This window comes from Eretmochelys imbricata, chromosome 2 (assembly GCF_965152235.1).
Source record: "Eretmochelys imbricata isolate rEreImb1 chromosome 2, rEreImb1.hap1, whole genome shotgun sequence".
Lineage (NCBI taxonomy): Eukaryota > Metazoa > Chordata > Testudines > Cheloniidae > Eretmochelys > Eretmochelys imbricata.
In genome coordinates, this window is record NC_135573.1 from 257,517,743 (window position 1) to 257,541,213 (window position 23,471).

Consider the following 23,471-nt stretch of genomic DNA (forward strand, 5'->3'; position numbering starts at 1 on the left):
ATATCATCTGCAATTTTGCCACCCCACCATTTACCCCTTTTTCCAGATCATTTATGAATAAACTGAACAGCACTTGTCCCAGTACAGACCCCTGGGAGACACCACTATTTACCTCTCTCCATTCTGAAAACTGACCATTTAGTCCTACCCTTTGTTTCCTATCTTTTAACTAGAGTGCCTGGCAGTGCTTTCAGTATCATCTAATGACCCTTAATTTAATTTAATGACAAGCCTTTTGTTATCTTAATCACCTTGCCTCAGTTTATAAACAAACTCCTTACCCTCAGGGCGGAAGCTTGGAGCAGCACATAGGTTTCAGAGTAACAGCCGTGTTAGTCTGTATTCGCAAAAAGAAAAGGAGTACTTGTGGCACCTTAGCTACTAACCAATTTATTTGAGCATGAGCTTTCGTGAGCTACAGTTCACTTCATCGGATGCATACTGTGGAAACTGCAGAAGACATTATGTACACAGAGGTGAGAAAACCTGGGTTTGTGCTGGAAATGGCCCAACTTGATTATCACCCCTGCCTTTTACACTACTTTGCTATGAGAGCAACCACTCCTGGTCCTGCTCACACACTGGGCGACACCAGCAACTTTCCAGTCTCAGGCCTTCTCCCAGAAATGTGCCTCTTGTACTGAACAGTGCCTTCAGTCAAGGAATATCACCACTGAACCATCAGAGAATAACAGAGAAAACAATAATAAATAGTATTAATAAGAATAATAATACCTTCTTAGTGGGCACCACCTATGGGGCAGTAGCAATAATGGTTCATTTGTGACATTGCTTGGCTGGAGGCACCGTTCAATTCTTCTCCAGCAAAAAGCCCTTACCAGACTCAAGGTCCAAGATCCTTATTACTATTCTTTGTGATCCAACAGAGTGTTTCCCTGAGGTGCAGGATGAGATTTCTTCTGAGCAACAGTGTTACAAGGAAATATCTAGGGAAGAGTGTGGACATATATACAATCCGGTTATTTTCTCTGTTTGTGAAAAATCCTTATAGGATTTAATAGAAAATGAAAATATTTATATTTTTATAACTATCATATAGACTTCAAATAAGAATTGAGCCCCCCCCCCCCCCCCGACACTATTATAGGATGTTCGTTCAAACAAAACAAACTCACTCAAAAAAACCACAACCTAACTAAAATAAAAAAGTGTAGAGGCAGGCTCTTATTCTCTGTTTATATTCTACAGGTGTTTAGAGTCATTTCTACAGAACCCTTTCAAATTTCCATAGGACTCTACTTGTCTCATCCCTGTTAAATTCTATCAGACATTTCCATAACGGGACAATAGATGCTTTTCCTTGACAGCCTGCTCTAGCAAACCTGGGCGCTGTGACATTCGTGTGGAAGGATGGGTTTGACAGTAGTGGGGTTGTGTCTGACTCTAGGTCAAGCTGGGAGGAAGAAGGAATAGGTCCAAAATTGACCTAGGAGGGGACCCTATCTAAGTGGGCTTAGGTTATGCCTCCACACTAGGCAGTAGCTACGCTGTCTCATACACAAGGCCGGCAGGACAGTGTCAGCAGTAGGTCAGGGTCCATTGCGAGGGTAACTGAACCGGTTGGACACAGCACTCAACTGGGAGGATGGAAGACTACAGGCCCCAGCAGGCAAAGCGCCAAAAGTCTGTCCACTCGCGGTGGCGCGTTGCATCCTGGGGCCTGTAGTCTCCCAGGAGCCCACCCCTTCAAAGTAGGGAATTGTCACCGGGCGCCATGTTATGCAAATCAGGGGGCGGCCCCTCACTCGCTCGCCCTTGGCCCCGCCCGCAGGGCCGGGGCGGGGCGGGCCGGCTCTGTCCCAGAGTCCCGCGCGGCCGCAGGCTCCGGGAGGCCGTTGGCTGGGGCGCGCGATGCAGCGGGTGACGGTGGTGCTGGGGCACCTGGCGGCTAGGCCTGCCGGGGGGCCGGCGCTGCGGGCGGCTCAGTGCGGGGGGGTAGCGACGGCGCCCGGCCATGACGGGGAGCAGGACGACGTGGTGGTGGTGCACGGGCGGCGGACCCCCATCGCCAAAGCCAAGCGGGGCGGCTTCAAGGTAACCCCGGTTGGGGGAATCCCAAGGGGGCCCCGGGGGTGCGGGCTGGGGGGCCAGCCCCTAGAGCCGCAGTGGTTGGCTGGGGCGGGGGAGCCCTGAGGGGAGGAGGGGTTTTGGGGTAGGGGGCTGGGGGGAGCCCTGAGGGGTTTTGGGGGGAGGCCTGAGGGGGTGGAATTTGGGATTGGGGGGGTTGGGAAATTCAGGGGAGTAGGGGTTGGGGCCGGAGCCCCCACGGTAAAGGGTTTTTCCCTCTCTGCTCTTACCATGTGTGCCCTCATCTCCCCTGCTTTAAAGGGGGCTCTGCACTTCTTTCTCCACACCTCTGTGTCCCCTTCCCCTGTGTTCTCGGGCTCTCCCCTCTCTGCACCAGGGTGGCTATAGGAGGGCAAATCCCCAGTGTGGACCTGCTGCACGGATATTAGAAGCGTGCAAGTGACTTTATTGGTGCGAGTCGCTTTCTGCACTAGTGCAGTCTCTGAGGGCATAGACGTTGCTGCTGCAGTGCAGCTGTGCCACTGAAGCGTGCCTGGTGAAGACACTCTATGCCGACGGGAGAGCTCTCCTGTCAGCATAATAAAACATCCTCTGCAAATGGCAGAAGCTATGTCAGCGGGAGAATGGGCAGTGGTAAGAGCCACCCAGGGAGCCCAGGCTGCTTTGGGGAACCCTGGACCCTCCACCTGCCCTGGGCTGCCTGAGAGCGGCCCCCAGACCATGTCCCCGCCTCCAAGGGCACACCGCTGCCCATGGGCCCTGGTGACAAGCTGCACCTGCTGCCAACTGTGCTTTGTGCCTGTCAAAGTCAGATTCAGGACTCACATAATTTGTCAGACCACTCTGTTTATTAGCAAAGCACTTTGCCAATGCACCCAGATATGTGAGCCCCTCTCTGAGGCTCAAGCTAACTTATTTATACAGATAAGCCAAAGCCAATTTAACATAAGAGATAAAAGGAAGCAGAAACTGAGAAATATACATACATATCTTATTTGCATACTAACGTTTACCAATCTCCTAGCTCAGTAGGAGCTCTAAGTTAATTAGTTTGAGGACCCATTGTCTCACACTCCTTAATGTTTCTCTTCCTGACAACTATATTTCAACAAACCCTTCAAGTAGCATTTCTTTAATGAATTATAATTTCAGTATAATTCATTCTACTTTCACATGCCGAAGGCAGCCATTACGTGCAGCAGTGCGCCTCCTGTTGCCTCTGGCCTTCCCAAATTGCAAGCCTCGGACAACGCCCCCCCTCCATTCGCCAAACTATCGCCATGCCACTGCTGCTCCATGCCTGCCCGAGGCTACTATGCTGATGTTAAAAAATGGGCGGGCATGACCCTCCACCTTTTGAAAGCGTTGGGGCCCTGGCCTCCCTGGTTCTGGGCTTGCAGGATGTGGGGGGCCCAAATGTTCTTTTTGCCCAGGCCCCCAATAAATCTTAATTCACTCTGATTCATAACTCTGAGAGACACAAGTTATGCCAACATAAACTGTAGTGTAGACATAGTCTAAGGCATGGAACCAGTGGATCTAAACTGATAAATCCCCAATGTGTTGTGCGCAAACTTCTGCCCTGAAGCCCCGGCCTGGCTATCCCTGTCTGCAGGAGGTCTCTTGCCTACTGTAGATTTGTGACCTGAAAAGCTGCTCTGTTTCCTCTTAAACAGTGTATGGAAAGAAGATTGATGTAGTCATTAAATAAAACTAGTTGGCCAGGTTGCAAAGGCCTTGCACTCAACTTGCAGCTGTTTGCCTGAATAATGTGAAGAAGAGCTCTGTGTAAGCTGGGAAGCTTGTCTTTCTCACCAACAGACATTGGTGTAATAAAAGATATTGTCTCATCCACCTTGTCTCTCTAACATCCTGGGACTGACACAGCTACAACAACACTGCTTACATTAGTAATGTGATAACATTTGAACACTGCATCTGATCAATTCCAAAATTTTAGAGAATATTCTGGGCATCAGTGGTCAAAACCCTACTGATTTTGAGGAAAACTGGGTAACTGAAAACGGGGGAAATTGAAGACACACGAAGGCTCTGCCTGCTCTTTTGCAGAGGGTCTCAAGACTGTGTTATCTATAGATAGGGCTTCTTATTTTAAGCTTTAACTGATAAACACCCTGTAGTGAGGCGGAATAGCCTCCCTCCAGACTTGAGAGCGAAGGACCACTACGCTCCCCCTGGTGGGCAAAGCCGAATCTGCCCCGCCACTCTTCCTGGAAGTACCAGAGCGGGACAGGAAGTATAAAGGGAGGACTCTGCATCTCAGTTGAGCAGAAGCCAAGGAAGGAGATGGATGCCTCCACTCTGCTGTGGCACCCTGGAACGGAACATGCACTCTGCAGCACCTGCCCTCGGAGAAGACTGACCCTGAAGAGGAGTTGCCGGGACTGCTGTCCACTGCGTACCCAGAGGAGTCCGAGAACCTGTGGACTACAGAGGTACCAAACTCTGGGGAGATAGGAAGTAGCCCAGGGATAGCCGACTACTGTCTGGCTGTGTTGCTGGCTGACTCTAGGTCAGTGTGTTGCTGCTGGATTCCCGCTGACCCAGTGGCGGACCAGTCCGCCATTGTTAGGGCCCTGGGCTGGAACGCCATGGAGTCGGGCGGGCCCGCATTCCCCTGCCACCCTAACCTTGGGCCAGGAGGCCTGGGTAAGTCTACTGTCTGCCAAGCTAGGATTGTAAGCTTGGCTGGCTCTCCCCCCAATGGAAGCCACTAGACTGTCGGGACGCTCACCCCTGCCAGAGCCTGGACTGTGGGCTAGTCTACACTGGCAACATTAAAGTGCTGCTGCAGCAGTGCTTTAACGTAGCTTGTGTAGTCGTGGCAAAGCACTGGGAGAGAGCTCTCCCGGTGTTCTAAAAAAACCACCTCCACAAGGGGCGTAGCTCCCAGCACTGTCTATACCGGCACTTTACAGCACGGAAACTTGCTGCACTCAGGGAATGAAATGAGCGCTTATCCAATAAACACTGGAAAAACAACAGAAATGGCTACTTGTTTCTAAGGGCTTGTTTATGTGGAGCAGTAATGTGCACTATGGGACGGGGGCGGTGATTTCTAAAGCTCGCTAATGTGTTGCAGATGAATTAATCCTTGTAGACCCTCTTGGTGGGCACTAAAGGTTCCCTAGTGCACTTTAATGTACTACTGTTTGAAACGGTACCATATTAAAGCACCCCAGGGAACATTACAAAGACTACTCATTACAGTATATGCTATTGTAATGGTACATACAAAAAGCCCTGAAAACCCCTGCGTTTTGGACGTTTACATAAAACACAAATGCTGCTCTCCCCTCCTACCCTCTGACAAATATAATTTATAAACCCTCAAAACCAGAAGTCCTATCTATAGAGTAAATAACTGGTTGATCGCACCCATTATGCCTTTTAGCCTAACAGTTACCCTATCTCATTTCTGTTCATCTTCCCAAAGGAGTTTAATAGATTGACATTCAGAATGTCAGTCTCCTAGACAAATAATAATGTGGGTTGGGGGGAAAGGAATGATGGTACATGTATTGCTCCTGGTATGGGGGAGTAGGATGGGGGGACTGTGATATGAGGGAAGAGGGACCCACAGAACCTCTGGCAGGGGGGAAGGTGGAAATGGGGGCGGGGGGGAACATACACCCAATGGCATAGGAGGAATGGGGAGGTGCATACACAGTGGCATGGGGAGAAGGGGAGGCCCTGGTATAGGAGGAATGGGGGCACACAGAATCTCTGGCAGGAGAGAGAATGGGTGGAGTTGGGAGTTCCTGAAAGAGAGAGGGATGGGAGAGTGGCACACAGGGAACTTGGGGGAAGGGGAGGGATGCAAGAAGCCCCAGGTGTGGTGCAAGTAAGGCTATGAAGTGTGAGACCTCATAGCTAAATGAGGATTTTAACTGTATGTTGCGATTTGGAAATTGAGAGGAATTGAAGCAGTAGACAGAGGTTAATAGGAATTAATCTCTATACTGAACTGGATATTAAATAAAAAGAATTATAATGGAATGGCAGCTTGGTTATAAAAGACTACTATTGTAAGCATTCTAAAATATACATGGTGACTCAGATTGTCTTGAAATTTGCTGTGCCTCGCAATTTGGGGATAGGTTAGAGGTCCAAAGTTGGGTCATATGAGCTAGATATTCCCAAGATAAAGCCCCTTAATTCATGAGTTTACAAAATCGTTTAGTTCTTATAATGTTTTTGTGCACATCCAAGGCTCAGACTAAGGTTCTGAGCCTCTCCAAACTGATATTGTTCTGGATTAATCTCAGATAGTGCATGGCATGTTTTTTCACACCCCTGACAGACAAAAATTTTACCGACAAAGTGCTTTTGTAGACAAAGCCTAAGTTTGTGGAACTCCAGCTCAGCTTGAACCAAACTGATGCTTCAAAGGAACTGAAGCGTATGTGTGCAAAGAGAGAGCTTCTGTTGCAAGCCGGCAGGTTTGCTGGCAGCCAGTTGTCACAGTAATTGAGTTGCTCAACATGAACATGCTGTTGCCGTTGGCACTGCCACTGAGCTACACCCATGTATTGAGTTGGAGCGCTATTCTTGGCCTCTTTCAGAGAATGTGTCGTGTGCATGTTCCTGGCTCTGCCTGCATTCTGCAGGAGCTACTTTTGGAAGCTTTATCCTGAGACCAAAATTTCTGGTTTAACAGTGATATTAAAAGTGTTCTAAAATCCACGTACAGATTCTGATTTTCTGATTGTCAAGGAAATTAATGCTAATTAGAGGGAAGATGGAAGACTCTAGTAAGCAGTTAGGGTAATGTAATCCTGCCTCATTCTCCTCAACCTTATCTATCCACATTGAGGATGCCCCAACATGCTAGTAATACACATACTAGTGCAGTGGATTAGGGAGTACTGTATTAGGTGTGATGGGTTGGACCCCCGCCCATCCGGGATGCCACGTGATGTTCTGGAGTTTCTCTGAGCCCTCCTGCTCCACCAGCCTGGATTCCCTCTCCCTGTTTTGCTGAATTAGGCTCTCTGGCCTCTTGCAGCGCACACACACACAGGTAGAACCACACCCATCTGCAGACACAGACTGAAGTCAGCTCTGTGTGAGTGGACTCATCCAGCATTCATGTGCACACCCCTCAGTGTGAAGAGAGATATGCACATCTTCTTGCCCCTTCAGTTAGAAATTTTACAAACTGGGTTTAATAATAAACAAAACAAATTTATTAACTATAAAAGGCAGATTTTAAGTAGTTAAAGGAATAGCAAAAAGAACAGAGCAGGTTACTAAGCAAATAAAACAAAACACGCAAACGAAGCTTGATTCACTAAAGAAATTAGCTACAAATAGTAATTTATCACCAGAAATATTGTCACAGGCAGATTACAGAGAGTTTTGAAAGTCGGCAGTAATTCCAAAAGTTCCATCACCAGCATCCAGCAAGAAGTCCACAGCCTGGATTCAAAGTCACACAGGTTCTGGGATGGGTTCTCATGGCGGACACACCTTCGTCCTCTGTTGTTCAACTACTGAATCCATAGGGTTGTCTCAAACTCCCCTATTTATAACCATTCATACCCAGCTCTGACTGGCTTAGTCATGGCCATTTAGGGATCTGGGGCAAAAATTGGGGATTGGTCCTGCTTTGAGCAGGGGGTTGGACTAGATGATCTCCTGAGGTCCCTTCCAACCCAGATATTCTATGATTCTATGTATGCCACCAGACTGCAGACAGTCCCTGTGACGACAACAACCCCTGTGCACTGTTACTGACATGTACAGAACTCAGTACTGAAATGATGGGTACTTGATCCCTCAAAGTACATCTGCACTTCTTATATCAACTCTTCCAGTCTGCTCCAACTGATCCCTCTACAATTCAGTACAGCTACACTAAACACAGCTGGAGTGCATGCAAATAAATACTACAAGAATACAAGACACACAATGGCACATTTTCTTAGTTGTCCTGTACATCTACATATTATGGCACTACCCTTACTGAACCATTCCCAGTGGCTATTACCAGCTTAATGGGATAGGTCAAGATTGCATTGTGGGGTGGCGTTTTTCTTAACTCTACATTTCCTGGTTGTCAGACTTTTGAGTGTAGTTGAATTCGAGGTTCTGGAAGGGCACAAGGCACCACCAGGCAGGGCTGAATTGCCCAATAGGCAGACTAAACATGTGCTTAGGGCACCAGCAGAGCAGGGGGCACCAAAACAATGAGTGTGTTTTTTTTAAATTTGATATTTGATATTTCAAAAAAAGCATCGAAGTAGTCATCATGGGGAAAAATCAGAACTTTGTTAGACTTTCTTACATGCCACTACACACTCTTCTCCCATTTTTCTGTTCTCTTTTTATTACTTATCCCCACCTACCATGTGCTGCGCATACTCTCAATCTTGTTGGCCGCAGTGCTGTTGGTTGTTGTCCGGTGGCAGTACGTTTTTTCTCAACAGTCCAGTTACTTTATACATTTTTCTCTGCCCCAACACTCCAATGGGCAGTTCTTAAACCATATTTGGGCAATGATTGTGTGTTGAAATCTCTTTCTAATACTCGCTGGGAGGCACATGCAGTGGCAACAAGTACAATTCTCGAGTCCTACTCAAAGATTGTGGATGCATTAGAAAGTATAGCTGAAGACCAATCACAAAAGGGAGAAATTATACGAGAGGCAGAAAACATTGCAAGCAAGATGCAAGAACTAGAGTTTGTATTCATGTTGACCATGTGGAATGAAATTTTACAACACTTTTACCACACAAATTAAGCTCTCCAAGAAAGAGAATTGGATTTGAAAACGTGTGCAGACCTCTGTCAGTCATTAGCAGACCACTTACACACTTTGAGGAATGACTTCGAAAGATTTGAAGACATATCAAAAGATCTCTTGCCTGGTACTACCTACAAAGAAGCCCAGTCCCGCAAGCGAATCGGGGAAAAAACAAGCAAATGATAGCTGTGCAACAGAAACAGCATTGAATCTTAGAGACAAATTTCACGTATCTACTTACTACACTATAATTGATACACTTGAAGCTCATATGAAGAGGAGAGGTGAAGTGTACAAAGAAGTATCAAGTAGATTTTCTTTTCTAAACAGTATGGACTTATCTGACAAACAATATTCGCAAGTTTTCCAAAAGCTAGTTGACTCATACCCTGTTGGCTTGAACATGAATCTCTGTGGAGAATTGCGGCAGTTCCACTGTGATATGCGCGCAAAGTTTAATGAAACAGGAAAAATGAAATTCAGTCACATTGATCTTCATGACACAATACTGAAAGACGGAATACAGTGTGTATTTCCAAATGCAGAGATTGCACTACGTATTTGTCTAACATTGATGATTACTAACTGCTCTGCAGAACGCTCTTTCTCAGCTGAAAAGAATAAAAAACTCTCAGAGAACAACAATGTGTCAGCACAGACTTGATTCACTTTCTCTATTGTGTATTGAAGCAGACATGTTTTCGTCGAGTCAGCTTCAATGAACTTATCCAGAATTTTGCAATCAGAAAATCTAGAAAGAAGCTATTTTAATTTCAGCATACATGTAAATTTTGTGTCATTTCGAAAAATAAAATTTTATTTTACGGTATGGTATTGTTTTTATTTTGAATTACATATGGGGGGCACCATAATCTTTTCAGTGCTTAGGGCCTCTAAAGGTCTTAATCCAGCCCTGCCACCAGGCAACCTTATTTCTGCATTAGTGAAGCTTTTGGACTAAGGTTTAAACAACAAGGGCTCTTTCTGGGTTGATTTAGTATAGCATCAATCCTGTGAAGCACCAAGCTCCTTCAACTCAAGTATATCAGCTTGTGGGATCTGGCCATATATCTTTCCAGTGACCTCTTTCTTTTGCCAAAGTAAACCCAGGAACCATAGAATCTAGTCTGAAATGCTGGGCTGTTGTGCACTGTTATGGCTAACAAACTGGAGCTGCTTTTGAATTGGAAAGATTTACAACAGCACTATTTCTTGTACTTACCAAAGCAGAATGGAAGGCAGCGTGTTGTCACAGGGCTTGAAAAATCCACAATGTAACATGGACAATATACAAATGTTGCTCTAAATTGCAGAACATGTGGTTAGTTACTGGTATATTGGCTGGTAGGATTAGTAGATCTGCAAATTTTTCAAGCCCTGTACTAACATAAATCAGTTGGCCATTAAAATAGTATCGGGGCAAGTCAGTGGGAGGGCATTGTTTCTAATTTCCCCTTAAAGCAACATTCACTCTCTTAAATGCTCTTCATAGCATGTTTTATTGGACTGAGTTCTGTTGGTGAGAGATCCAAGCTTACACAGAGTTCTTCAGGAATCAGGTCTGGGAAAGGTACTCGGAATGTCACAGATGAATACAAGGTGGAAGAGATTGTTTAGCATAAGTAGTTAACATGTATTTCAAGGGACCATTCAAGGTGAAGTGGCCTGTTAACAGCCCTCTAGTCATAGGGAGGAAAGAAATGGGTGTCCGGGGGGGGGGGGACAAAGGCAGCTGGGCGGGGTTGTTAGTGAGTTATAGATTGGATTTATGGCTTATTACCACAATGTCTATATTCAGTCCATGGTTTTTAGTGTCTAGCAAAGTTATTAATTTAAGCTCACAGGCTGTCTTTTGAAAGTGTTGTGCAGATTTCCTTTGAGGATGAGAACTGAAAGGTCAGATATAGAGTGATTGCTTTGTGAAAAGTGTTCAGCCACAGGGGATGTGGTGTTTTTCTCTTTTATCATTTTCCTGTGAGTTCATCTGAGAGCATAGTGATTGTCTGGTTTTACCCACATAGTTGTTGTTGGGGCTTTTATTGCATGGGATGAGATACACAACATGTGATAGGCATGTGTATGACCCATAGATCTTGAAAGGTGTTTTGTGGGGGGTGTTGATCATTGTAGCAGTGGAGATATGTCTGCAGGTTTTGCATCTGTTGTTCTGGAAGGATCTGGTGCCACTTTGCGTTGGTGTATCCTAGTCCATGGGGAGCTTGCTTCTGATGATGAGCTTTGGAGAGGTTTGGTGGGTTGTTTGAAGGCCAGAAGATGGGGTTTAGGAAAGATTTCTTGGAAGATGGAGTCGCCATTGAGTACGGGTTGTAGTTGCTTGATGATGCCCTCTATGGTTTCCAGTGTGGGGTGGTAGGTGAAAATTAGGGGTGTGTAGTTGGAGAGGGTTTTAATTCTGTACTGAACAGGTTCTCTGTGGATATTTGGGTGCCCGTTCCATGATGCTTCTACTTCTCTGGTAATGTCCTTTTTTGTTGAAGGTGGTTTTGAGTGTGTTACAGTGTATATCACAGACTTTCTCCTCAGAACATATTTTGTGGTATCTGAGTGCCTGGCTGTAGATAACAGATTTCCTGGTGCGTTTGGAGCGGTTACTGGATTTATTAAGTTAGGTGTAAAAAGAAAAGGAGTACTTGTGGCACCTTAGAGACTAACCAGTTTATTTGAGCATAAGCTTTCGTGAGCAACAGCTCACTTCATCGGATGCGATCATCTATGGCTTTTTTGTATATAGTTGTCTATCAGGTACCAGTGCTGAAGCTGATTGTGGTGTTCAGGAAGCTGATGCTAGTCTGGGAATGTTCCGGAGAGAGTTTAATGGATGGGTGATGGCTGCTGAAGTACATGCCTCAATACAGAAATAACCCACACTTTGGCTGCACACCTCTTTGCTTGAAAGTTTCTCTTTCTCTCACTAACAGAAGTTCATCCAATAAAAGATATTAGCTCACTCACCATGCCTCCCTAATATCCTGGGACCCACACAGCTACAACAACACTGCATACTTCACAGGATGTGCCGTTTTTCCTTTCAGGATACTACTCCTGATGAGCTGCTATCTGCTGTTATGACAGCTGTCCTTACAGATGTCAGTCTGAGTCCTGAGAAAGTGGGAGATATCTGTGTTGGTAAGTGAGCCCTCTTCATTCTGAACTTAAACTTCCAGTCTTGGGCCTCTCTCTGAAAACAAGAGTGCCCTTTGTGACCAATGGATGCCATCTAGGCAGAGCTCTGAAATCAGCAGGGTGTTAACACTACACTAGAATAGTATTAGCTTAATCTCCAGTGTGTCCTCTGCCAGGGGGCTGTTTCCTCTTCTGTCAGGGGTATGGGCTCTGATTTAAGAGTTCTTCTAAAACGCTGACTGTCGTGATCTTAATATTAATTAAGATCTTAATACGCTCAAGCGTCTACAGAGTGTTAAATAGCCAGGGTAAAGAAAATGCAGCTAATCAATTGGAATTACATGTCTTTGCATGCAGGGAATGTGCTGCAACCTGGAGCTGGGGCTTTCACTGCAAGAATTTCCCAATTTCTAAGGTAAATTTTCTTTCTCCTTGAGTGAGACTCCTTTCATTGTGTTCTCTGGCACTGAGTTCTCCTGGGTACTGAGAGAAAAGTGGAGATGTGATTCTTGAACTCTTCCAAAGCCAATGTCCCCTAATCTTTAAACTAGAAGTTAAACCTTGACTCACAGTTCAAAGTCCCTGCTTATTTTATATTGTCTCACACATTTCAGACTGGGAGGAGCAAGCTCTATTGCATAATATATTGTTAGCTTTTAATATATTCTCTTACATGTAGTTACCAATTTCTAGCAAAACTAGCAAAAATGAGGTAGAAAAATAATTTTGGAAGTCAGGAAGGAAATTGATAATGGTATGAACAGCTTTTCACCCATAGAGGTAAAGTCAGGTTGGGTTGGTAGTAACTAAGTCACTACTGCACAAATGATTAGTGGCTCTTGTGAAATGATTTGTTGGCTCTGCCCAATACCTCGTGAATCATTGTCTCAGTTTCTTGCACCAGCACAACTGGCAAAGATAACAGAGAGGTTAAGGACTGAATTCTCTTCTCACTGCTAGTTGGGTTCACTGGATGCCAGGGCTGTGACATGGGTGCTGTGTGACTAAACGCTTTCTCCAGGGACTTACTGTACCTGCTGCTGTTTGTACCACAATACAGATCACTGAGTAGTCTAAAGGTCTTTTCTACACTACACAGTCAGGTTTCGTCAACAAAACAGTGGAGGTGTACACGCTGCAGTGTGCCTTCCACCGATTTAACTCTCCTGTTACACCAACGTAATTAAACCATCTCAATGAGTGGCATAGAGCTTTCGGTGACCAAGTGAGAGCGACACACTGTAAGTGTAGACACTGATCTCCAGGAGGTATCCCACAATGCCCATCGTGACCACTCTGGTCAGTAATTTGAACTCCACTGCCCTGCAGCCAGTAACACAGGCATGCGCCCCTCCCCCTTTAAAGCCCCAGGAATTTTTGAAATTCTACTTTCTGTTTGCTTGGTGTGGACATTTCACATAACATATTTCCAGCTGGCCATGCTGACTTTTCATAGCAAACACGCTCCAATCTGGAGTACACTGGAGTTGTTGGGTCTATGAGGAGAGGAGGCTGTGCAGTCGCAGCTCCGATCCAGCCGTAGGAATGTTGACATCTACGAGCAGATTGCTCATGGCATGGAGGAGAAGGGGTACGAAGGGGACACGCAGCAGTGCCATGCTAAGATCAAGGAGCTGAGGCAGGCATACCAGAAGGCAAGGGAGGCCATCGGTTGATTTGGTGTGGCACCAAAAGCATGCCACTTCTACAAGGAGCTGCACGCCATCCTCGGCAGTGACCTCACCTCCCCCACCCAGAGCCTGTGGATGCTTCAGGGGGACTGGAGGCAGCAGCCAGTGGAGTCCACCCCGAGGGTGAAGTGGTGGACGAGGAGGTAGAGTTGGAGGAGGATGTGGGACAGGCAACAGGGGCATCCGGTGGCGTGGCAAGCCAGGACCTCTTTTTGACTCTGGAGCGGTCTAGCCAGTCCCAGTGCTTTGGCCTCCCTGAAGCAGAAGGGAGAGCACTGGTAAGTACTCGTTTTAATACTACACGGTTACATGAGGTAGAGATGTCCTTAATTTTGTTATACGCTGCACGTGGGAGAAGGGATAGAAACTAACAACACTAGCTACTGTTTTCATCTGCTTCTCATTCCCCTATGCAGCTATACAATGTGGGCCCTGCAAAAAAAAGTTTAATGCACACCGAGATCACCTGGGAATCCTCCATAGAGATCTCTAGGAAACTTTCCTGAAGTTACTCTGCAATCCTCTGCCAAATGTTCCTTGGCAGAGCTGTTTTGTTTCTTCCCTCCATTGTAGGAAACTTTGCCATGACAGTCAGCAATTACTTCTGCAGGAACCAAAGCAGCACACTGGCAAGCAGCATGCGGACTCAGTCTGAAGTCACACACGTGCCGGAGATGCACCCTTGCATCCTCGATTACCCTCAGTAGTGAGATATCCACTTCAATCACCCACATCTGTGGAAAACGGTGCCAGTATTCAGAATAGTGTCCTAGTGTTCCTAGGCACTTGTACTGATCCCCTTCTGAAACCACCCAGACCCTTTGTATCATCCTGCACACCCTAGGCCAAACTCATCATATTTAGTGTTCTGGCCATGCTGTGTGCTTGCCAAGGGAAAGTGAGAAAGACATGTATGTAACTTTTATGATTCAAGATTGCGAGTGCACACACAATACTGACTCTGTGTATTGTTTCTTTTGTTTCTGCAGAGGTGCCCTTTAGGACCAGCTCCTACACACCAGTGTAGCGCCTCCATCAAACAAGCAGGCAAATGAGGAGTAAGGAGGACATGTTTTGAGAAGTGGTGCAATTGTCAGATCATGCAGATAGCGAACACAGATCGTAGAGAGAGACAATAAATGAGAAACTAGAAATGGATACCCAGGAGAGGAGACGGGCAGGAGCGGATAATAGAGAGTCAAAGGAGCAGACGGTAAAGCTCACAGAGAAGCAAACAGATGCTCAGGTCCCTGATTGTGCTGCAGTTGAAACATATCCATGCTAGAGTTCCCTGGCAGCCCATACAGAACTGCGTTCCATGCCCTCCAAAAACTCTCTTCCCCCCTCCCCCACATTCCTCTCATGGCCCTGGCACTCACCCCCTAGGGACATGTTCCATAATGACAGCTGGACTTACACACAGCTGTGGAATCTCATTTCAGAGAGTGCTGCTCAGTGTCATGTTTCCTGTAAGAAATGTAAATCTGTGTATTGCTGTCTTGTAAAACTGAGTTTTTATTAAACAGTGGTTCTTTATTTGTGTCCTACACGCAGTGGTTGCAGCAGAAATTCATACCCAGTGGCAACTGGCACATTTGCAGACTACAGTTGACATTCAGGTAGCAATCATTACAAGGGTCGTTCAAGGTGGCAAGTAAACAATGACTGGCTGAATGCTTTACAGAAAGATACATTACTGGAGCTCTCTATCAAAATGCAGCTTCAAAGCCTCCCTGATTTGAATAGCCTCCCTGTTGAGTCCCTCTAATAGCCATGGTGTCTGGCTGCTCAAAATGAACTGCCAGGTGATCCACCTCAATGCTCCACTTGTGGGGAAACTTTCGCCTTTGGCTTCACAAATATTATGCGGAGCAGAGCAGGCTGCTATGACCATGAGAATATTTTCCTCATTGAGGTCTAAATAGCCAAAAGGACAGTGCTGCGACCCTTTCATCTGCCAAACACACATTCTGCCATCATTCTGCACCTGCTGAGCCTGTTGTTGAAGCAAACCTTGCTGCTGGGAAGATTTCCGGTGTAAGGCTTCATGAGCCACGGGAGTCAGGGATAGGCTCGGTCTCCCAGGATCACAGTGGGCATTTAAACATCCCCTATTGGAATCTTCTGGTCTGGAAAGAAGGTCCCTGCATGCAGCTTTCTGTATAGACCAGTGTTCCTGAAGATGTGTGCGTCATGCACCTTCCCTGACCACCCTACATTGATGTCAGTGAAATGCCCATGGTGATCCACAAGCGCCTGGAATACCATAGAGAAGTAGCCCTTTCTGTTGATGTACTCCCTCACAAGATGGTCTGGGGCCAAAATTGGGATATGCATGCCATCTATTGCCCCACCTCAGCCATCCACCATTTCCTACATGTTGCCCAGAGTTACAGTCCTTTATAGCAGAAGGTGATTAATGGTCCTGCATACTTGTATCACTGCAACCCCCACAGTGGACTTCCTAACCCCAAACTGATTCACGACTGACAGGTAGCAATCTGGAATTGCCAGCTTCCACACAATGATTGCCACATGCTTTTCGAGCTTGAGGGCAACTCTCATTTTAGTGTCTGTGCACCACAGGGCAGGGGCAAGCTCTGTACACAGTTCAAGGAAGGTGGCTTTGCACAGCCACTGCTTGCCATCCCATACTTGCATCACAATCCAGTCCCACCAGTGGGTGCTTGTTTCCTGAGCCCAGTAGCAATGGTTCACTGTATACAGCTGCTCCGTGAATGCCAATATCAATCTTGAATTGCTTCTTTCCGTGGTACATAGCAGGGCAGGTACCACGAATTCCTGTTCAGATTTGCAGCTCATGAAATACTGCAGGATCAGTTGCGTTGTGTTCGTAACACTCATCACAAGACTGGAGAGCAGTGCAGGATCCATGCTTTCAGGCAGAGATGGCAGGTGCAAAATTTACAGGGGCATTTGAAAAACGGTGCAATACATATTTGGAGTCCCATGGGATGATGGGATTTAGAAAACTGCATCATGGGGCTGTGAGCCCACCCCATGATGCACTACAATCCATTCCCAGAAATCCAAACGGCAGAAGGTGGCGATTTGCACAGTAGGATAGTTACCCACAATGCACTGCTCTCCCTGTCATGCTACTGCACCAACTGCGAACAGGCTTCGCCAAAAGAAGGAGCGTTTTGTGAACATGCACAAGTGATGTAATTACAGTGGTTTATGATCGTTGATGTAATTTAAGTCGACTTAACTCTGTACTGTAGACATGGCCTTAGAGGAGTCTGACAACAGGTATGTCTGTTATTGTGTTAGAATTGACTGAGTTAAAGATAATTTAAGAGACTAGTTTCCTTTTTAAATTTGTTGTTGTTTTGGTATATGGTGTCTTTCACTCTGTGCCTTTTCTGTTGTGTCTTCTGTTCTAGTGGCATTCCAGAGACTGTACCCATATCATGTGTTAACAGACAATGTTCCTCTGGGTTGCAAGCTGTGATCAATATAGCTGGTAAGCATGTAATGAGCCTTATGGGCAGTCAGAGAATCAGAATTTTCCTTTATTGATGGTGATTTAGACTGCTGCAGCCAGACTCTGAAATAATGATTTGATCCCTAATTCTCTCTCCCCTATGAATTTCTTATACTTTTGTGTGACTGAATATAGCCTTTATGTCTGAAAGAAACTTTCTGTGAAGATCCCATAATTCTACTCTGTAGAAATGGTAGCTAAAGGAACTCAATATACTCCTAACAGTCCTCTCTGAAAATTATCACTGTCCTTGAAAAAGAGTGGGCTACCTTATTCCAGGAAAATATGATCCTCTGAGTAACAAGATGCTGAACAAATATTTACTGCTAAGTGGTGGTAAAAATGTTTACACAGTACTTTTGTTGCAGGTGGCATCAGAAATGGGTCTTATGACATTGGTTTGGCCTGTGGGTAAGAAAATTTCTATATACACATTTACTCCTGTAGACTTCTAGATAGTACTTTGCCTTCTATAACATCTCTCATATGAGAATCTCAAAGTGCTCTCCAAACAAACTTCAGAACTCCCTTGAGGTAGGCATTATCCCTGTATTACAGATGGGTGAACAGAGTCTCTGAGATTAAGGTCTGGACTTTTTAAAAGTGACTAGTGATTTTTGGGTGCCTCATAGGAGATGTTTTAAAGTGGCCTGACTCTTTCAGAAAGTTTGAGAACCCACACCCTGAAAACCAGGCTCTTTTAAGGTGTGTCAAGCAGGGCACTCAGTGTACCTAGTTTCTCTTGGAAAATGTAGGCCACAGTTACTTGTCCACAGGGTCACAACAAGGCAGTGAGTAATCTGAGAATGGAACCCAAGAACAGAGTGCTAGTTAGTCATCCATCCCTTATAAGCCTTTTTTTAAAGAATTGGTTTGTTAGGCCCCTCTGGTGCCCTGCCATCATGTGCACTTTTTGTGTGTGGAGATCTAAGGACCTGAAAAAATGCCATCTGTGATTGGCTTTTTATAAGCCTCTGGTCAGTTTGTGTTGATCTCAGATCCCAGTTGTCTCATATTTGGAAATGAACATCTCATCTGTTCTAGTCACTGATGTTCCAAAGGAGTGTAACAGATATTTCTTTGTGCACTGTTATAAATGCAGTTGAATTAATACATAGTGCTTCTCTTAGTGCTGGTGACTTTACTGGAACAGTGAGTGGGATGAAATGTACTAATGCTGTACAGGGTAATGAAATCATGAGCTGGGATGTAACACACTTCAGAAGAATCTGAATTATACAGAAGCAAAATCTTTTAGATTAAAGTGGTGAGTGTGTGTTTACCTCTGAAGTTTCCAATCTGGCTTGGGTTACTAACTTAAATCAGTAAGGAGATCAATTTGTAACCTTCAGTGACAATCTGTTACCCTAATCATTGCTCTTATAATTCAGCATCATTGAAAATCTCACCTTATGAGAAGATTTATAAGAGTTAGGGTATGTCTGCAGAGTAGCTGGGTGGCGTAATTCTCCAGTCAGGTAGACATACATGTACTAGCTTTGCTCGAGGTAGTGCGCTAAAAATAGCTCTGTGGCAATGGCAACTCGGGCTAGCTGCCCAACGAATACAGTCCCACTGGAGCCCCTAGGTATGACTCCCTAGGTATAGCCTAAGCTCCTGCCTGTGCTGCCATGGCCACACCGCTAGTTTTTAGGCACTAATTTGAGCCAGACTAGGGTGTGGATGTCTACTCGAGCTGGGAATTGCACCCCTTGACTGCTGTGTAGCTGTACCCTCAGACAAGAGAACTAGTCACTACCCTTCTTAGGACTGCTGTGAAGTAACTAGCATAGCAAGGTAACAAGTCTGTCTCATGGCTGGATGCATAGCAATTGGCATGTACCTGGAACAGCCTGGTGCTGGCCGAACACTTGGTACTCTGCTCTCATTCAAATTCACTTCTGTTAACATGCTTGTTCCAGGAAGTCTTTCAACAGTAACCCACTGAGTTGATGCAATTTAAAGGCCCTGGATGGCTCATGGCACTGGATCCAGTCCTTTCACCTCCTGATCCACAAGTTGTTGGGATCAGTGCAGGCAGGAGTCGCTGAGTGAAATTCTACGGCCTGTGTTATGTGGGAGGTCAGGCTGGATGATCACAATGGTCCCTTCACATCTTGTGTTTAGTAACTTTATGGATTTTAATGAACAAATGTTAAACAAAACAGCTTTTATGTGCTGATCCCTTTACGAAACCAGACACTACCTGTGGCAGTATTCCCCCTCCCACTTGTCTCCCTTTACCTTAATCATGCTCAATTGTTGTCGTTCACTCTAATTTAGGGCCTGAGTTTTGCCACCTTACTCTGAGTAGTTTCAGTGGAGTCAATTTAAGTAAAGAATAAGATACTACTTAGAGTAAAGGTGCAGGATTAGACCTCTAAATTGTAGGCTCCTTGGGGTGGGGGCTTGTTTTCCTGCTTGCCTGATGGTGGTATGTAAATAATATGGCTGGAAAACAGATACACGGATGGCATAAAATATAAAAACAAACCTTTATCCCATCTTAGGACTCATGGCTTGATTTAACTTTACAGTAACTTATTAGTGTAATAAATGGCTTCATAATCATGGAATTGATATTTTCATTTCTTAATCTGTTAACTCACTTGTAGGACAAAGGCTGCAGCTCTTTGTTGGATAGTAATCCTTTCTTGTTTATCTTGTGCAATACAAGACAAATGGCACCACTTCCATGAAGTCTCTCTGTAGTGGTTTCCTTATCACTTGCCCTGTTAGGATACTAGCCAGCTTTTTTGAAGATGCAACTCTTGTATTTTTTTGCTTTTGTTTATATTTTACCCATGGAAACTCCTGCCCAGAAACCTTTGCTTTCCCCGTATGTTTACTGCAGAGAAGGGCTCCAAGAACGACCAGTAAACTCTCCTTCCCATGCTGTGAAAACACTAGAAATGAACTGACACTGTGATATTCTTCCCTAGAAAAATAACAGGCACCTTAATCTGTAGGGAGGTAGTTTTATTGCTTTACATTTATGTTGCAGATTGAAACCAGAGTGAGGCACAGGTTAGGTGCCAGTTGCTTCTGCAGTATGATATACAAGGTTTTTATTAGGATTCTGAGCTTTTGACTGTGCAAATATGGTACTAAATTTGCATGAATTCTTCTAAGGCAAACAATGGTAGTAAATTCTAACTTTTCTTCCTGTTCAGAGTGGAAACAATGTCCCTCAGAAATGTAGACACCCCTGGTGATGTTAGCTCACGTATGATGGACAATAGTAAAGCCAGAGATTGCCTTATTCCTATGGGGTAAGTATTATTTTCCTTCCTAGAACTTAGTGATTTTCTTGACTGTGTATCTCATAAGACAATGTTTTGTTGTATTTTAAAATGCACCAAACTTATTGTCTCAAACTCACTCTCTTTAATGGTTGACCGTTAGGTTCGCTACTGAAGTCTGTGCACTTCAGCGTTTCCTGTGGTTATGGTAGAAGATTAATTGTATAAGGACTAGTAGTAGTCCAGACCTTTTGAAATCAGTTGTCGTTGTCTTACAGTAAAGATCAATGGCTTAATTAGCAGGAATAGGAGAACATTTTGAGGGGCTCAGAACTGCAAATTCTACCTTTTTAGTGTTTCTAGAAATTTTGCTGCATTTCACAAACGCTGAAGTTTCTGTTGCTTTCCATTGTGGAGATGTAGCCAGAATCACATTAGGGGCTACCTGTGCACTCCCCTTCCCCCCAAGGACTGCGTGTGGGGCCTCTGCATCTGTCCCAGCCCCTCTTCATTTGGAAAGCAAGTGAGCGGATTTGAAACGTGACATAATTCTGTCATGTGGTACTGCAGAACACTAAGCCCACGGAGGGATCAGTCAACTTGAGAGTAGAGCTTGCACTCTTCCCTCTCTGCTTGTCTTTGATGGCAAATGGAATTTTAATAAAATTCTGTCTCGGTAGATTAATACCAGTGGTATTTTTTCCCAGAATGACCTCAGAAAATGTGGCAGAAAGGTTCGGCATTTCCCGAAAGAAGCAAGATGACTTTGCCATGGCTTCTCAGCAAAAGTAAATACATGGGTTTTATTTGTGTGCCAAGGAAATAAAAATTACATAGATAATCTAAAATGCCTGATTTCTATAGAGAAAACTTTCCTATTTCCCCTTAACAGTTTTTGTGTTATCCTGTGGTAAAGGCTTAAAATGTAATATTTCAAATAACAGCAATGTAGTGAAGTGTAAATAGGCGACTGCCAAGAGAATGAGGATCCTGGAGGTGGAGGTGGGGGTAGCTGTGACTCCTGAACTGTAATGGGAGTCACATGACTAAACCCCCTTCTTCTTAGCATATACACAACATGCCTGAGTTGACACGTGACCAGGATTCATCACCAAATTTGGTCTGCTGGTTGGATCATTAGCTTCCCTGGCTCAGGCCAGGTACTGACAGGGAGTGCAATGTGAATGCTGATCCAAGCCCCCCTCTAAGCCCACTATGTACATATCGCTAGAAAACTTAGTCAAGAGTGTTTAGAAGTATCTGTAGTTGAGATCAGGCTTTCTATATTTCCCACCACTCAAATGGGTCACAGCTTTCATGGTTTCTGTGAAACCCAAAATACAGTTAAATGCGCTTTAGCTAGATAGCTTGAGATCCCCTTGGACTGAAGTCTAATGCTGTGGTAGAAGGAGGCTTTTCTGGAAGGAAAAGTGTGGGTGCAGACACAAAATATGTCACTTCTAGAGAAGCCCTAAACTTGTGAGTGTAGCTGGCGGTCATTGCCGTGGATGTTTTGCTTCATATGAGCCCAGTACAAACTCTAGTAATCTATCCTTTCCTTAGATTAAGTTATTGCAAAACTAAATTGATTGATTTCCTGGTGACAATAGAACTGTTCTGATAGATAATCCGTTGCTGACTATGGATTATCTGCAACAATTGGTACCAAGGAGTTAAACTAAATTACAGTAACAGTCTAATCCAGTGGTTTTCAAACTTTTTTTCTGGGGACCCAGTTGAAAAATATTGTTGATGCCCACGACCCAATGGAACTGGGGATGAGGGGCTCAGGGCTGGGGCAGAGGGTTGGGGTGCGAGGCTAAGGGCTGCGGGGTGGGGCCAGAAATGAGGGGTTCAGGAAGTGGGAGGGGGCTCTGGGATGGGGTAGGGGGTTGCGGTGTGGGAGGGGGTCAGGGCTCTGGGCTGGGGGTGCAGGCTCGGGTGGGGCCAGGGATGAGGGGTTGGGGTGGAGGGCCTCTGGGTTTGTGGGGGTTCAGGGCTGGGGCAGGGGGTTGGGGTGCAGGAGGGGTGCAGGCTCTTGGGTGGGGCCAGGGATAAGGGGTTTGGGGTGGAAGAAGGGGTTCCAGGTTTGAGGGGGGCTCAGGGCTGGGGGAGGGGATTGTGGTGTGGGGTTGGGGCAGGGATTTACCTCCTGCGGCTCCCAGTAAGCTGCTCAGCCAGGGTGCAGAGGCTGGCTTCCCGCCTGTCCTGACACCGCAGACCACGTTGCACCCTGGAAGCAGGTTTGGCTCCTAGGCAGAGGCGCGTAAGCAGCTCCAAGTGGCTCTTGCCCACTGGCACCACACCCTGGGAACTGGCCAATGGGAGTGCGGAGCTGGTGCTTGGGGCGGGGGCAGCACGCAGAACCCTGTGGTCCACCTGCCTAGAAGCAGGACCTGCTGCTGGCTGCTTCCAGGGTGGAAGTGCAGTGTGGGAACAGGTAGGCACGGAAACAGGTAGGCACTAGCCTGCCTTAGATGGTCAGCACCGCTGATGGGAGTTTTATGTCCTGGTTGGCAGTGCTGACCAGAGCAGCTAGGGTCCCTGGGTGCTGAGCAAGGCGACTCAGTGGCTTATGTGGCCCAAACTTTGAAAAACACAGATCTAATCAAGTGTTGCCTGGTCCAGCTATTTATGTAATACAGGAAGCCACTGCACAAGCTAGTTAACCTTTAGATTTTGGCCCTGCTCCTAGAAAACTTGGTGTGGTAACTCTTCTTATTGGTATTGGACCAGTAACGTAAAAAGGTATGTGTACACACTCATCCCTGTGAGCAGGAGAAGTGGGTGCTGCTCTGTCCTTGGTCTTGGAGTATCTGCGACTGTATTGGCTCATCCTACAGCATTTCACTCTTATCTTTCACTTTCCTGAACCATTACATTTGTTTAAGCATCAATTCACTTTTTGAATGAAAGCATGAAGTGGTGGGGTTGTATTTGAGCAACTCATAATAGTCACCTATTCAGTAGATGGCACTCCTCTCTGACCCATAGGAATAGGAGCATGTGCTGTTGGAGGTGCCATTTCTCAAATCAGATGTCCAGTAGGGGTTCTTAAACCCCTTCTT

General features: G+C 45.6%; 1 protein-coding gene across 3 annotated transcripts in view; it reads left to right on the forward strand.

The window, feature by feature from the left end:
* The first annotated feature begins 1,804 nt into the window (after positions 1 to 1,804).
* ACAA1 (acetyl-CoA acyltransferase 1) overlaps positions 1,805 to 23,471 on the forward strand; it is a 31,513-nt gene continuing 9,846 nt past the window's right edge. The window contains exons 1-8 of one of the 3 annotated variants that reach the window (XM_077808420.1): positions 11,888 to 11,965; positions 12,320 to 12,377; positions 14,643 to 14,866; positions 15,208 to 15,272; positions 17,061 to 17,140; positions 17,530 to 17,572; positions 20,335 to 20,433; positions 21,111 to 21,191. In XM_077808420.1, coding sequence (XP_077664546.1) covers positions 14,807 to 14,866; positions 15,208 to 15,272; positions 17,061 to 17,140; positions 17,530 to 17,572; positions 20,335 to 20,433; positions 21,111 to 21,191 — 428 coding nt within the window. In that variant the 5' untranslated portion in view covers positions 11,888 to 11,965; positions 12,320 to 12,377; positions 14,643 to 14,806. Of the gene's footprint in view, positions 2,056 to 11,871; positions 11,966 to 12,319; positions 12,378 to 12,404; positions 13,932 to 14,642; positions 14,867 to 15,207; positions 15,273 to 17,060; positions 17,141 to 17,529; positions 17,573 to 20,334; positions 20,434 to 21,110; positions 21,192 to 23,471 lie in introns of those variants that run through there. The other 2 variants (XM_077808419.1, XM_077808421.1) reach the window with 2 other exon arrangements.